The 16428-nt window shown below is 46.6% G+C and overlaps 1 protein-coding gene across 1 annotated transcript; it reads right to left on the bottom strand.

Moving 5' to 3' along the window:
- Window positions 1–86: 86 nt before the first annotated feature.
- GLB1L (galactosidase beta 1 like) lies at window positions 87–15999 on the bottom strand. Its single transcript, XM_015425074.1, has 16 exons — window positions 15898–15999; window positions 13963–14135; window positions 13186–13336; window positions 12731–12791; window positions 10470–10564; window positions 8614–8794; window positions 8467–8525; window positions 7583–7704; window positions 7367–7407; window positions 7121–7239; window positions 6484–6558; window positions 5987–6076; window positions 2089–2202; window positions 1741–1872; window positions 1356–1562; window positions 87–633 (listed from the first exon to the last, which is right to left on the bottom strand). Exons 1-16 carry the CDS (start codon window positions 15997–15999, stop codon window positions 415–417), a joined length of 1941 nt encoding a protein of 646 aa, XP_015280560.1. The 3' UTR covers window positions 87–414.
- Window positions 16000–16428: the final 429 nt, after the last annotated feature.

Below are 16428 nucleotides of genomic sequence, written 5' to 3'. Positions count from 1 at the left end.
GCTTCCCACAACAGACCTCAGTCTGTACATTATCCCTTCCTCCTGTGCATGGTGCAGAAAAATGATACCACAGACCTCTGCAAGGATAGTGTATATTTGACACAGGGGCTGGTACCCAAAACACTGAACACTGGAAGTACTTGCATTCTGCCTGTTGAGCAGCCTGATGGGACTCAGGCTAGTTGGAAAAGAAGGGAACCGTGTTCCTAGTAGTCATAGCCAACTGGCTTCTGACTCTTGTCCTTTCCCTCCTCTAAATCAGAAGCTGGCATTTGCAGAAAAAGCCTTGATCCTACAGTATGTTTACTTGATGTCAGCATGTGAAAAGGCCTGTTTTTGCTTCCACTTAAAAACCACACAAAAAGATCTCTCAGAAGGACAGGAGAGCAGTTCACAACTGGCGAGCAGTTCGTGTTACCCCACGTCTTTAGTGTCGGAGCTACGTGTGCGATTAAAAAGGGGCCGGTCGAGGAAGAGCACTATAGGCTCCTCCGGAGCTGCCTGCAATTCCAAAACTGTGATGATGTTGGGGGCTGAAGAACTGAGAAGCAAGCCAGGCACAAAGAGGGTTTGCTGGGAACCACGAACTGTCCAGAAGCGACCCAGGTTAAAACCATTGATCCAGAGCTGGCCCTAGGGAAAAAGACAAAAGGTCATTTCAGAAATATTGTGTCTGAAGACTCTGATAGCCTGAACTACTGGTCTCTAGAGAAAGCGTCACTTCCCTGTTGCTATATAACCAAATATGCTAGATGGGTCTGCTGTTCCAAGAGCAACAGCTCTCGCACCACCATCCTAAGCATATTTTCTCTAATGCAAGTTTTGTTGGATTGAATGAAATTTATGCCCGGGTGTGTGTGTGTGCGTGTATGTCAGAGACTTATGGTGACCCTATGGATTAATGACCTCCAAAACTGTCCCATCGTTAACAGCCTGGCTCAGGTCTTGCCAACTGAGGGGCCCTCGTGGCTTCCTTGGTGGAGTCCATCCATCTCATGCTGGGCCTTCCCTTTTTCATGCTGCCTTCCACTTTTCCTAGCATTATTGTGTTTTTCAATGAGTCTTGTCATCTGATAACGAAAGTACAATAGCCTCAGTTTGGTTGTTTTAGCTGAAGTGTGCTTAATGGCGTATTCTATGATGCCTCTTTAGTTCTGATCGCCTTTAAAATAGAGGAGAATAGGTGTAACTCTACAAATGGTATGTGCAATACCAAAATGGTCAGTGTTGCAAAGAAGCTAGAACTTACAAAATGTGATGTGAAGGAAATACTAACAAACTGAGAAAATGCCGTGGCTGCTCAGTAGCAGAATTACACAATCATAAAGCTGGACTCAGTCTAAGGATTGCAATACCTTGGTCCATCCAGGAAGCTTCACATAAGAGTCCCAGTTGATGCCAGGAGTTTTGAATGTTCCGGTATAGAAAGCTGGTCCTGTGGTCCCCCTGCTTGTTGGAGCAACTGGGGGCCATGCGTGTGCCACTGTTGAATCTATGTCCAGAGGATAAATGAGCCAGTCCCTGAGAGTGGTTGAGTCCAGTGTGACATTGTGGATCAGACCCTGGGCAGGAAGGTGGAGAGAGAGCGAACAGAACCATTTCCCATTACTGACCAATGTTCAGCATGGCCTGGGCCAAACGTCCAGCCCAGATCACTTTAAACACACACCAACCCAATCCATGATGCCTCAGGTGGACAATAATAGAGACAGTTGACCCAGGGCCACTGTCCAGACGCACCTTAAAGTCACTGACGTTGGCCCCGAAGTTGATGCGGCCCATGTTCTCCACCAGCAAATCCAGGATGTCCCCAGCCTGTCCAGTCATCTTCACTCCACTCACTTTGTCCCGTTCCAGGGTCCCTTTATATTGCTGAAGAGGGTAGATGAATGGGATTAGCAGACAGTATAGCTGTGGAGCCCTTGCTGATTTACAAGCAAAAAATCTTTCCTGATGCAGCTTCTGGCCCCATCATGCAAGGACGACATGGGCTACAGCAAGATTTTGTGACATGTACTGCATTCTACTCTTAACTTCAAGTAACCCTCTTCCCCCTGTCCCTAGAAGGGTCCATACTCTCCACCTTACTCCATTGAGTAGAATGTAGGCAAGATCGTGGACTCCATTATTAGGGACACTAAGCAAGGCCGGCTCTAGGATGTCATGTGGCAGGAGGGTCCGGTAAAGGATGAAGCCATGAGCCTGAAATAAAGAATGAAAACCATCTTGGGTTTGACATGCAGACCAGAAGACAACCATTTATTTATAACAAGATGGGTAGCCCTGTTAGTCTTTCTGTAGCGGTAGAAAAGAGCAAGAGTTCAGTTGCACCTTAAAGGACTAACAAAATTTGGGCGAGGTCATGAGCTTTTGTGAGTCTCTGCTCACTACTTCAAATTTAGATATTTGTACCCTGTGTTTCATCATAATGGGGGCCCAAAACAATTTTTTCATTCTCCATTTTATCTTCACAATAACGGCATAAGAGAGAGCAGCCCAAGATCATCCAGTGAGGTTCCAAGGCAGAGTCAAGCTCAAGTCCTCCAGAGTCTAATAAGACACAGGGAAGGGGAAACAAACTTGACCCAAAAACCACAAGGGTAAGAAAGAAGCCTGATAAAGGGCCAGTATTAAAAACCTGGTTGAAACATGTAATATACAAACATACATGTATTTATTACAAAGACAGTTAAAAACCTGTAAGGGCCCAATGAAAGCCTCGTTAAAAAGTTCAAGTGGCCTAAACACAAGGGCCAATACACAGGACCTGACACGTTTCCGTCCTATTGGGGCCTTCTTCAGAGGTCAAACCGTACTGAGGTACACGTAACAATAATACATATTACAATAAGATAACCAATAAGTGAATTGGAAGGCTGTAGAAAAAAGAAAAAAAATTGAATATGAATAATCAAATATTTTTTTAACTTACAGTGTGGTAAAAATGGCTATATTACTTAAGCAGCAAGATCTATAGACACAAGACAAAGATGTTTGTGAGGCCTCTAAAGATGAAAGTCATGTGTCTGGTGCCAAATGCACAGTTGCTGAATTAGAAAATCTAAAAAATAAAATACATTTAAAAAGCTAATGCAGTAAATAAAAGTCAATAGCAGAAATAAAAAATAAATAATGTACAAATTACTTTCCAATTTACGTCCAAAAAGCACCTGTGTGGCTATCTAAGTTAGAGCTAGAGTGTCCTCAAGCAAACAGCAGTGCTATTGAGTAGGTGTGGTTAACCTTTATAGTTTGGTGCTGGATGATGCAATCCAATAAAATGCTTAGTCATGGCTGATGCAATCCCAAGGGAATGCTTAGTCACGATTACACACAGGCCGTCCAGCAGTGTGGCAGCAGACACAGACATTGAATCCATATACACATCAAATCAATTTAACACGGGGACAGCAAAACAAATACCAAACTGTCATAAATTCACACTTGACACCAGTCCACCTGTTCATTCAAACCCAAGGGAGTTAAAGATTTAAGAGCATGAATCCAAAACAGTTCTCTGGCCTTCAGACATTCGATAAACTGGAATTTACCATCCCTAACTTGTTCCAGTGCCAAGAACCAAAGATCTCTGTCGCTGTGACTGGCTGTTGTAAAATGACTCACCAATGGAGCATTCTTCCTTTTCAGACGGATGCAGCTTGGTGCCAGTTTGGTGTAGTGGTTAAGTGCGCAGACTCTAATCTGGGAGAACTGGGTTTGATTCCCCACTCCTCCGCTCACAGCTGCTGGATGACCTTGGGCAAGCCGTAGTTCTGTCAGAGGTGTTCTCGAAAAGAGCAGTTTCTGTCAGAGCTCTCTCAGCCCACCCACCTCACAGAGTTTCTGTTGTCGGGAGGGGAAGGGAAAGGAGTTTGTAAGCCGCTCTGAGACACCTTTGGGTAGTGAAGGGAGGGGTATAAATCCGATCTCTTCTTCTTCTGTGCTCCCCTATCCTGGTCTTAATAGGCCTAGATGTATACCCCACATAGATAAGATCACATTTATTGCATATATGAGGTTCCTTGAATTGCAGTTGAAAATGCTTTAATGGAATACTTTATTTGCTTAATAGAGTCATAGTAGCAAAAATCTATGCAAAGCATCAAGCCACAAACTGAACACCTCCCACATGGAAAATTGCCAGCTGGTATACTCCTACCGTCCACTCCACTCTGTATTGCAGGGGATGATTTTAAACTGCTTCAAACAAGCCTGTCTCTCAGGTTTTTAGATCTGTGATAGGCAAAGAGACGGGCTGCCTTACATCTGGGAATGTTGGCAAGTAGGTGCCAATGCTTTCTGATGATGTTGCTAACTTGAGATGATCTCCCATTGTAGGTCAATGGAATAATAATTGTCAGAATGACTTTGTCTATTTTTTGCAACAAAAGGGATGATCTGTTTATATTTTTGGCCTTATAAAAAGCCTGTTGCAGTGGCTCAAGTGGTTAAGACGCTGAACTGCAGGCTGTGGAAGGTCGGTAGTTCAGCAGTTCAAGACCCGGGTGCCGCATGATGGAGTGAGCTCCCATCTCTACTTCCAGCTCCTGCCAACCTAGCAGTTTGAAAGCAAGAAATTGCAAGTAAATATATAGGTACCACTTCGGTGGGAAGGTAACAGCATTTCGTGCGCCTTGGTGTTTAGTCATGCCGGCCACATGACCACGGAAACGTCTTTGGACAGCGCTGGCTCTTCGGCTTTGAAACGGAGATGAGCACTGCAACCCTAGAGTCGGATTCGACTGGCTTTTGAGCAAGGGAACCTTTAACTTTACCTTTAGCACCTATCAATAAATTGATTCTGGAGGAGTAGCCCGTATCAATAAACCTTAGCCTGTTTTTCGAAGTCAGAGTAGAGGCTACAGTTCCTCCTAATCCTCAGCATCTGAGAAAAAGGTAGGTTCTTTTTAAGATGCCGTGGATGAAAACTATTACTAGCCTGAAAAGAATTAACATCTGTGGGTTTCCTGTAAGTGCTGGTCTCTGTTTTATTCCCCACGCTTTTAATGTTGACATCCAAGAAATTGATCTCACTACTATCATAGTTCATTTCAAATTTGATGCTTTCATGCAAGCCATTAATGAACTGCTTAAATGTCAATAAAAGTTGTACTGGAACTCTCTAAATCAAAAAGGTATCATCCAAAAAGCATTTATAAATAATGATGTTATCTGCATAAATATTATTAACGTTGAGGATGAACTGGTTTTCATATCTGCTCATAAATAGATTAGCTAGTTCTGCTGCAGACTTGCATCCCATTGCGGTACCAGAGATCTGCCAAAAAACTTTTTTTGGAATTGGAAGTAATTTCTTTTTGGGCACAATTCTGCTATGTGGCATAAAAAAGCAGTGGGAGGGGTTTGTGCATTCTCCCTCACGTCTAATGTAGTTTGAAGTACCTCTAAAGCCTCATTATGAGGAGTGTTGGTATATAATGATACCACATCAAGTGTGACAAACCTCAAATTCCATCCTGATCACCTCTACATGCCCCCAAAAATCCATGGTATCTTTTAGGTAAGTGTTAGTTTTTGGAATAAAAGATTTTAAAAAGTCATCCAAATAGCTAGCCAGTGGTTCTAAAATGGAGCCACACCCTGAGACGATGGGCCTCCCAGGGACTGGCAATGTTCCCTTATGTATCTTGGGTAAGAGGTAGAACTGAGGAGTCCTGTTTTCTGACTGTAACAGGAAGTCATAAGTGAGTCTGGATATATAACCTGCCAATAAAGCCTCATCCAATACAGTGACAATCTCTTTCTTAACTACAGACATAGGATCCTCCCTAATAAATACATGTATTTTTGTATATTATAAGTCTCAACTAAGTTTTTAATATTGGCCCTTTATCATACTTCTTTCTTATCCTCCAGAGTCTAGACCAACACTCAAACCACTATATCTTCCCTGGCCTCTCTTGTATCTTTTGTTGGAAATAAATGCAGGTCTTGTGCTATGGCGGGTTTTAGTCCTACACCTTACCTGACTCATAGCCTCAAAGGTCAGTGGGAAGGGGGTACGGATGGGCTGGGCAGGTGAGAGCAGGCCTAGAATATCCAGCAGGCTTACACGCTACAGGAAAGAAGAAAAAAATGTTCTGTATGACTGTGCAGGATATCCTTTATACCATCCACAGAAGTTCCCCCCATCTTTCCCAAGATCTCCCACCAGTTCTTTTGAACTCATCACAGTCTTCCCTCCTGCCTTACCCATTTGTTCATACAGCTGCTATTCAGGATAGTATATATCCAGCCATATAGTTCTTCCAACATTTCCATTTCTGGAAGAGGGGTTGGTGATTTCTGCTGATTCCCCCTTCTTTCTGCAGACCCCCATTTTTCCAGCTATATTGTCCTAAGGGTCCCCAGGAATGAAACATTGAGGGGTGGATGGCTGCCCATATAAATGAAAAGTGCTGGAAAGAATATGCAGAAGAACAAGACGCACTTATGAGAAAATGGCTTCCAGGCCTGACTCACCTGTGGCAGAGAGACATAGCCATATGCAAACTTTGGAGTAGAGGGTGGCATTGGTCCTGCAGGCAATGGCTGAAACTAGATTAAAAAAAAAAGTCCATATGGTCAGGTTGATGGGGGGGGGGGGACTGGATACCTATTTCAGCCCGGCAGCACTGTGCATCTGATATTATATCTTTCTGAAATAAGCCAAGCCCATTCCTCTTTTCTCAGCAACCACAAACAGAACTGACCCGTGTCTCCTAATCTTCACTGGCAGGGAATATACTGCACTAAGGATAGTGTAGATCTAAAGTCCAAAATGTGTCCTGACTTTCCAGATGATGGGAGAAAATACGGCAGTGCTGCAGGCAAATGCTAGCTGAACAGTCCTTTCCCAATAAGTAGGACCACCTCCCACCAGTGTTCCCTCTAAGCTGAGTTAGTGTGAGCTAGCTCACAGTTTTCTAGCCTCTGGCTCACACATTTTTGTCTTAGCTCAGGAAGGATGGGGCTCCAGAGCAAACGAATTTATGTAGTGGCCAAATTGCTCACTCACAACTTTAATGCCAGCAGCTCAAAAAGTAGAATTTTTGCTCACAAGACTCCACAGCTTAGAGGGAGCATTGCCTCCCACCCACTGGAGTGATGGACTATATACCTTCCCAATGACAGTCCGAATAGCATACACCTTGGCAGTAGGGTCTCCAGCTTCTGAGAGGGGTGCATCATAGTCATAGCTAGTAGTGATGGGGTTGTATATCTTCTTGTAATCCGCACCTGGGTGAAAAAGGCTATGAAGGTAGAGCAGACAGCTAGACTTCTTCTTTCCCACTCTGGATGGTTCCCTGGCCAGAAACTAGGCCTCTGTAGTTTTGACAGCAACCCTAAGAAGACCTCAACTTACCACTCCAGTAACCAAAATTGGTGCCACCCTGGAACATATACCTGTAAGAAGAGCAAATATAACAGTAAAAATTCTCCTCTGCCTACAAGAATGTGGGGGAAGGACCCAGGCAAGAGATGGGTGCTAGAGTGTAACAGACATGAACCAGCCCCACTGCTTCTAATGCTTGTATTCCTCTGCCCGGCAGACCCCTCTTCCCTATGACCTCATGGTTACATGTTGACGTTGGCTCCCATTTCTAGCATCTTCTGTAGGCCCTGAGCCACCTCTTCAGCACTGCTTGTGGAGTGTGGCTCACCCCAGTAATCCAGCCAGCCTGTGTAGTATTCAGAATTCACCTAGGAGGAAAGCAGACTTAGATATTTCCAGGCAAGTAGTATATAAGAACATAAGAGAAAAGCCAGTGTTGAATCAGGCCAATGGCCCATCCAGTCACACAGTGGCCAAAAATACCAGGTGCCATCAGGAGGTCCAGCAGTGGGGCCAAGACACCAGGAGCCCTCACACTATTGACCCCCCCCCAGCATATAATTTTCAATGCACTTGTGTTTAAACACCAAGATGGGAGATAGCATTGCTGTCCATTCCCCTGTATTGAAATTCATTTGCAAAGGATGGGGGAATCGCTTCATCCCATGAATGCCCACGACAGTCTAAGCTTTATGCCAACTAATTATAACACAGAAAAATAAACACCTCCCTCCCCCCCCCCCCAAAAGCGCCCCCCCCCCCCGAGGTGCTCAACAGGTGGGTCTGGCACTACTAGCTTTCCCTCAGGAAGGTAAGATAAACTCACTGCCTATCAGAGACTTGGGGTCAGGGGGAACACTGGCCAAACACAGGATTGTGAGTGTCATGGTCCCGGCACCAGACAAGCAACCATTAGGGCAAACAAGGATTTAGCATTTATGGGTATTGTTGATTTGTGTCCCATGGAGGTGGGAGGTCAGAAAGAAAACCTAGCTGGAAACAAGGCAGGGACTGGCTGAGAAGAGATGTGGTCAGATTGTTATTTGGCAAGATGGGTGCAAAGGGAGAACGAGTGTGACTGAAGACAGGGGGTACCGTCCTCCCCCTTGGCGTGGGCAGGCCCCTCTCACCAGCGGCCCCTTTGGCTCATACAGTCGCTGCAGTTCGAATGCCTGTGTCATGTTAACGCCTGTGAAAGGGCAGAGAAAGTGGGAGTCAAAACAGGTTCCGGTCTAACTCCTGCCAATCCGGTCAGAGACCGCCCCACCTCCCACTACCTGGTCCAAAGTCGACAGTCGCATACAGGCCCTGTATCGTCCCACACCGGAGTTCAGGGTATTTGAGGCCGTCAGTGGTGAACAGCAAAACTTCTTTTCCCAGGTGAGCACGAAAGACAGGCAGCAGGTGGCGAAGATAATCATAGTCGCAGGCATAGTAACTCCCATATTCATTCTCCACCTGCCTGAGAAACAGCAGGCATTACAGGACGGTGACTCAGGGACATCGCCTTGTTTGACAGAGCAGGTCTCCAACATGCCTTTGCATGGATATCTTCTCTGTCAAATATCAAGCCAGCATTAGTGATGCCCACCCTTTCTCCCATCAGAGGCAGGTCACTGAGCAGGGCACATACATCACGGCCCTTTGCAAAAGAGGGATATGGGCTGTTCTTGAAATCTCAAGGCCCCTGATGTATTTGAAGGGCTTTACTGCTAACAAAAGGAGCTGCGGTGGCTCAAGGGGTTAAGACGCTGAACTGCAGGCTGTGGGAAGGTCGGTAGTTCGGCAGTTTGAGACCCGAGTGTGCTGCATGACGGAGTGAGCTCCCGTCTCTAGTTCCAGCTCCTGCCAACCTAGCAGTTCGAAAGCAAGAAATTGCAAGTAGATAAATAGGTACCCCTTCAGTGGGAAGGGAACAGCGTTCCGTGCGCCTTGGTGTCTAGTCATGCCGGCCACATGACCACGGAAACGTCTTCGGACAGCGCTGGCTCTTCGGCTTTGAAACGGAGATGAGCACCGCAACCCTAGAGTCGGACTCGACTGGCTTTTGAGCAAGGGAACCTTTACCTTTACCTTTACTGCTAACAATGGCTCTTCTGCCTGATTGCATGAGCCAGGTGTAAAGTAAGAGGCTTGAGGCATGGCAGTGGTACCTCCTCAGGCTTTGTCTATGGCTCATTCATCCTTTTGTGTTGTCTGCTGAGAGTCAGAGTGCCTCCTACGGCATACTGCCAAGACCAGCTCTACCTGATCCAAGTAGTGAGTAGCCTCCCAATGAAATACCATCTTTTGGTTTGGTCCCTTCCATAGAAAATACAGAAGTGGCAATGGGGTGGTGTGCCTTCTTCTGCTGCTCGCCTGAATGCTGCATGAATGCATGGGCACACACACTCTAGTGTGTGTGTGTGTGGGGGCAAACTACTGCTTGGGAGCCACCTGTGGCTCTTTCACACATATTACACGGCTCCCAGCAGGGCGGCTGGGGAAGCAAAAGGCAGGCATGCCTCCCCGATCAGTCTTCCCTTCCCCAGCCAGTGTTCCCCTCCCTGGGTAGGCTTGAGGTGGGGGTGAGCAGAGAAAGAGAGCAACCTGAACTTTAAATGTGTCTTCCAAGATCCCCACCCCCACCAGCCAGCTTGGAGAAGGCATTTGTCTCTTTACATCCCTTCTCCAAGCCAAGCCAGCCATCTTGGAGGATGCATTTAAAGTTAAAGTTGCTTTCTTTCCACCTCTCCCTTCCTCCCTCCCTCCCGCCCTCTCTCAAACAAATAAATATCATTGGACAAATAAATATCATTATCAATATCTGTTTTTTGCCCGTTTTGTTTTTATTTATGGCAGTCTTGTTTAATGTAAATAAAAAGCAAATGTCCATATTTTCCAATAAAAACATGTGTGTCATATTTAAGTCTTGTGGCTCTCAGACATCTGATGTTTATTCTATGTGGCTCTTGCATTAAGCAAGTTTGGCCACCCTGCTCTAGTGCAATCTCCTCCTCAATTTGTATTTCTGTAGTTAGTGACTTAGGACTCAGTTTGGTAGAGGCCTCATATCAAGAGCCCATCAGAAGCGCAGAAGACATATGATACTAAGGCTGGAGACAGCACTGAAAAGGATCTGCAGCCTGCGCACCTGGACACTGATGATGTTGCCTCCATTGTGGTAGAGACGGGGTTTGATCTTGGGCAACAGGACTCCCAACCACGTGTCTACAGCCTGCAAAAAATCTGAGAGTATAAAGGAATTTAGCTTAGGACTAGAACCCCCCTACACAATTTCCAATGCAGTGCTAAGAGCAGAGCTGGAGGCTGTGGCAGTTACACAGAGAAGAATTCTGGGTCCCTTTGGCCATCTCTCTATATAATAAAGCTGTTTTCAAGTGGCAACATTCCATGTGCTCCCTCAGCCATTGGCCCATCAGCCGCCACTCAAGAGTACTCACATGCCATTGGCTGGGGGCTGGGTCTGCTCCTCAGCCCCGCCCACTCCCCTTTCAGCCTCTGTTCTCTGTCAGAAGCACTGTGTCTCCCTCTGTGGGACAAAGTTAGCTCCTGTGTGGGACAAAGTTTTCCCTCAGTGGCTATTGTGAGGAACTCATAGGGTTGCCAGCTCCCGGTAAGGAAGCCAGTTTAAGGAAGCCAGAGTTTGCGGAGGGGAGAGGAGAGGCCTCAGCTGAATAGAATGCCATAGAGGCCACCGGCCAAAGCATTCTAACTTTTCCCTCAGTGGCTGTTGGTAGGCAGCCAAGCATGGTTCTGCCAGTAAAAAGACAAAGGAACCAAGGGTGTAGACTTTCCAATTTCCCGGGGGGGGCTGGGGCTCGACCAGAGGCATTGCTTTGCTAGGAGCAAGGGTGGCTCCCGGGGGAGGCTGAGTACCTTCCTGAAAATTTCAGCGGGGGCTCACGCCCCGCCGCCCCCACGAAGATTACGCCTATGAAAGGAACGAAACCCTTTCTACGCCTTTGTGAGGAACTCATTGGGGCCAGTCCTGAGTATGGCTGCCAGCTCCAGGTTGGGAAATTCCCGCTGGTCCTTCTGTCCCCCCCCCCAAGAAAACGCTGCCCTCCACAGGATCCACCCCCCAAATCTCCAGGTATTTCCCTACTCAGAGCTGGGAAGCCTACTTTCCCCTCAGTGCCTGCTGCTGGTTAACCAAGCTTGGTTTCTGCCAGTAAAAGGCCCTTTCCACACCTATTTTGGCCTTTGGGAGAAAACTCATTGTGTCCCTATACCCTGCTATAAATGTCCTCCCCCCCATGACAGCCAATGTGACGTGGCAGTCAGGGCTTCAGAGCATGATAGAGGCTGCAGGGGGGGGGGAGAGATGGAAAACTGAACAGTGAGGGGGAAATGAAGGTAGGTTGATGCTTGGCTGGGAAGGAGATAGGGTTGCCAACTCCAGGTGGGAAATTCCTGGAGATTTGAGAGATGGAGCCGGGAGAGGGTGAGGTTTGAGGAGGAGTGGGGCCTCAGACAGGTACAATGCCATAGACTCTGCCCTCCAAATCAGCCATTCCCACCTGGGGAATCACTGTTGCCAATCTCCAGGTGAGGGCTGGAGATCACTCAGAATTACAACTGCTCTCCAGATGGCATTGATGAGTTCCCCTGGAGAAAATGGTGGACTCTGTGTCCTTATACCCTGCTAAGATTGCCACAGCAAATTGACACTGAGTGCCCACGGCCTTGGCACTCTCCCAGAGCCTCTTTCTAGAGCTCGTATTTATTTCCACAACGGGCCTTATTCCTAGTTATATAATATTCACAAGGGCTATCACAGTTCTGTAGCAGAGTCCTAGAAACTAAGCTACATGTGAATAAGCCACAGCCATTACAAGAAAGACATCAAACCAACTATCTAGGTAACAGAGTGGGCATAGTGTGCCTTAGTTGGGGTTACGATCGATCGATCTAATTTACTACAGCAAGAGCCAGTAAAACAGTACAATTCTGATATAAGAAGGATTAAAACAGTAATAACATAGGAATGATATAAAAACATTAACAAGAGAAAATTAATAAAATTAGTAAAATAAAATAATATTAATAAGGGAATCATACAATTTTTTTAGCTAAAATAAGTTTACGTTTCCTAATAGCTAAGCAACAAAATTTTGCCACAGCGTAAGTCACTGAGCTCTGAACGTCTTCTAAGAGGAATTTACGAAGGACTTCTGGCCTAAAGTCAAGATAAGACTGCAGAGGGCTAAATCTAGACAGAAGGGGTAGTATAAGATGGTTTCGTTCCTCCTGATATAATCTGCAGAACAGGAGGACAGGAGTAATTGATTTCACCATATTAGCCATGCATGGGCATATACGTTCATGCATTGGAACGCGAGTGAATTTACCATGCAGTACAGCGGAAAGGAGTTGGGGTTACAGTCTTACCTGGGTCAGTTGTGCGCAGGACAATATCTGGCTTTGCTAGCAGCCAGAAAGGAAGGCCACCCTAGGAAAGAAAGTGAGGAGGTAAAACAACATTGCCAATAAGGTCAGAATGTGTGTATGGTGAGAAATTAGAACGGGTGGCACTGGTCACAAGGTAAGAATCCAGGGTAGGAAAGAACAGATTTGAGAGTAATGCTTACAGCAGTAGCTGATGCCAAGAGAACAACTGATAGCAACAAGACAAGTAGTATGAAATACAAGAGCAAAAACCCAGAAATCCGAGGGAAAGGAAACTAGAGAAAGACAGGTCAATGAAACAGAAGGAAACCCAGTAAAGGAGGAGCGGATGATCAAGCACTTACTGAAGGCAGGGCAGCCATGTGGCCGGGGGTGTTGCATTCAAATGCTGCCCAAGTGTGACCCAAACCATTCTGGATATTTTGTTCAGTCCTTACCATCTCCCATTCTGCACAGATGTAGGGTCCAGGACGCAAGATCACCAACAGGCCTAACTGTGCCACAAGGTCCAGGAATCCCTCCAAGTCTCTGTCACCAGCAAAGTTGTACACACCAGGCAACGGCTCATGATAATTCCAGGGCACATAGCTAAAGGGTGAAAATACAGATTTCAGTCTGGAATAATGGCTATGGCAGGGAGGATACTCACCATGAGATGCATGTTGATAAGCAGGAGAGGTGTCTGTCATACCTGGGACCACAAAACCTAAATGCTACCCATATTCCCTCTCTGTAATTAACCTACATCCCCAAATACCTAGGTTTTCAACCTGATGAGTGTTGGGGTGGGGAAGAGAACAGAGATCTTTCTCCTCTAGTTTTCAAACTGAAGATAAAAGCAAAGGTTATTCTCCCAGTCTCATTGAGAAGATGGGCTGTAATAGGCACATGTTTTGTTTTTATTGCAAGGGGGCCGTATGCACTTTCTCTGCACTTGATATATGCAGTCCTCTCTTTTTCCCCACATTCCATATTGTCTGTTTCAGCTGCCAGCGGCAATGTGCTCTTCTTGCTCATAAGGGGCTCAAATGGAAGACTGACAGGCCTTCAGTATTTGGATCAAGTAAGCATTAGCTCCTCTGCTTCAAGGACTGGCTGATGTTTGCAAAAAGGTTGGAACATCCATGGGCTGTCATCTATGGTCTCTAGGCCCCACTACACCACAGCGAAAATTAAACCCCAACAAAGCCCACCATCCGTGGCTGATCACTTACACTTGCACAGCATTGAGGCCACTCATGTACATCTTGAGGAGCCGATCCTTCCAGTAGCCAGGAGGTATACGGAAGTAATGGATGCTGCCTGAGATATAGCGGAATGGAACACCATCCTTGCAGAAGCAGTTATTGGTGTAATCAATACTGAAAGAGCGGGCTGCTGAAGTGACCTGGTATTTGGGAGCGAAGTGCATGATTATCTATTTATTTCTAGCCCTTCCTCCCCTGCATAGCAGGCGCAGGGCGGGTTACAACAATACGATGCAACAATAGAATACCATTGTTAAAACATAAATATAAACAATCATTAAAACCCAAATATAAACATCAATCAACACTGAAGCCTAGCGACAGGATTATATTAAATTGCTACATTTTGCTAGCCTTTGCTGACAGGAGCAAAGGAGCGTTGTGTCCCCTGTCCGACTACTATAGCAGAAGACAGCAACAGATGTTATTTTCTTGGCCAACATACCTGGACAGTAAGACTGATAATTCTCATGATTGTTTTCTGCAATGTGACTTTTTGTACACAAGTGTCAGGATTTATGGCACACCCAATACAAATACTGCAGTATTCAAGTACAGACCACCTCTCCTGGCACACACCCCAAAGAGCATTACGCTCCTTGAATAACAACACACTGACGATACCGGGACCAAGGAGTATTTGCCTGGCTTCGACCAGAGCCTTCTCGGCCGTGGCTCCAGCTTGGCGGAATGCACTTCGAAGTGAGATCTGGACCCTGTGGGACTTAGTACAGTTCCGCAGGGCCTGTAAAACAGAAATGTAGCACCAAGCATATGGATGAGATTGAGGAACTCCTATCCATACAGACGTTCTTACCACTCCCTCCCCCTCTTTTCCCCTGGGGCAGCAGTATAGTATTGCATGTGCCATCTTATGGATTGTAAAATGTTGGGCTTGTTTTTAACGGATATGTCTTAATCTTATATTATGTTCTGTTATTATGTGTTAGAACCCGCTCTGAGCCCCACATTAGTTAGGGAGAGCGGGATAACAAATTGAAGAAACAAACAAATGAGAACAGTCTGGGGGTGGAAAGTGCCATCAAGCAGACTTATGGTGACCCTGGAGGTTTCTCAAGGGAAGAGACGGTCAGAGGTGGTTTGCCATTGCCTGGCTCTGCACAGCTACCCTGGACTTTCCTAGCGGTCTCCCATCCAAATACTAGCCAAGGCTGACCCTCCTTAGCTTCTGAGATCTGAGAAAATCGGGCTAACCTGGGCCATCCACATAAAGGCAAGCACAGTCTAAGGACACCGAAATCATGATCTCAGAAGGTAAGATTTCAGTCGGGGTTACACCTGAGGTTCAGGTCTGACTCCCCCAGCCAGCCAGCCTCAAAGACACACACACACACAGTGTTCCCTCTAAGCTGAGTTAGTGTGAGCTAGCTCACAGTTTTTTAGCCTCCAGCTCACACATTTTTGTCTTCGCTCAGGAAGGAGGGCTCCAGAGCCAACTAATTTATGCAGCAGCCAATTGCTCGCTCACAATTTTAATGGCAGTAGCTCACAAAGTAGAATCTTTGCTCACAAGGCTCCATAGCTTAGAGGGAACATTGCACACCCCTCCGCTTTTAATGATTTACTGGCTGCATGACGGGATCCTCTTACTGGAGTCCCCCAAACCTCTGCCTCCCATCACGCAATACACAATTTGCCATTCCCACATCAACTCCACCCTACCACAGACACACATTTCCCTTCACTCTCTCTTCTTGCGTGGCCCCTGAAATGTCGTGCCTATTCGGATAGCCATGGATGGACAACCCACCCGTAATCTTACAGCGGAGATCCAGGGGAGACCCTGGGTTTGACTTGCTTGTGGGGAGGGGGAATCAGCAATAGCATGTATGTCACGGGCGGCTGCAGCCCTCCCCTCCCCCATTTCCCTTTGCCTCTCACCTGGAGCAGCAGACCCCCCAAAACCAGCAGGCGAACACAGCGCCCCGGTCCCATGTCTCTGGCTGCAGCTTCAGCGCGGGACGGGGCGTCCGGGGGAGACATCACATGACCGGTGCTGGGCAGGTCCTGGAGCGTCTTCCGACGGTCGGGAATGGTCACTGTGAAGGGGGAGGAACGCACACGCACAAGCGTTAGGGGACCGTGAAAAGGGGAATATCCCGGGGGGGGGGGGCGTAAATCGTAAGAGTAAACAGCCTCCAAATCCAGACAGGAGGAGAAACGGGGAAACAGTTTCGTTTTCTGGCATAAGGAACACAGACGTCCTCAAACAGTCGATATCCTTGTCATCCAATAGCTTATTTAAAAAAAGAAGAAGAAGAAGTCAGGAGGAGACCTTGGTTTTGAATAAGCACGAGACTCTTATTGCCCTGTGCAGGAGATGCCAGAGATTTTCTTCTTCATTCTCCTTTGCAGGAAGACAATGGTGGACCACTATTCACTGGCCAAGCACCCAGCTGACCAAAGGATTAA

This window comes from Gekko japonicus, unplaced genomic scaffold (genome assembly GCF_001447785.1).
Source record: "Gekko japonicus isolate JY-2015 unplaced genomic scaffold, Gekko_japonicus_V1.1 scaffold2901, whole genome shotgun sequence".
Lineage (NCBI taxonomy): Eukaryota > Metazoa > Chordata > Lepidosauria > Squamata > Gekkonidae > Gekko > Gekko japonicus.
Note: the sequence above shows the minus strand (reverse complement) of the source record. Positions and strands in the feature narration are given on the sequence as shown.

Bases quoted from the DNA above. Each gene is read 5' to 3' on its own strand.
- GLB1L (XM_015425074.1), bottom strand. From the start codon at position 15,999: ATGTCTCCCCCGGACGCCCCGTCCCGCGCTGAAGCTGCAGCCAGAGAC. The intron at 8,526-8,613 runs GTAGTGGGAGGT...GCCCTTTCACAG, and splicing joins GACTGTCGACTTTGGACCAG to GCGTTAACATGACACAGGCA. The intron at 7,408-7,582 runs GTAACCATGAGG...CTCTTCTTACAG, and splicing joins ATGGGAGCCAACGTCAACAT to GTATATGTTCCAGGGTGGCA.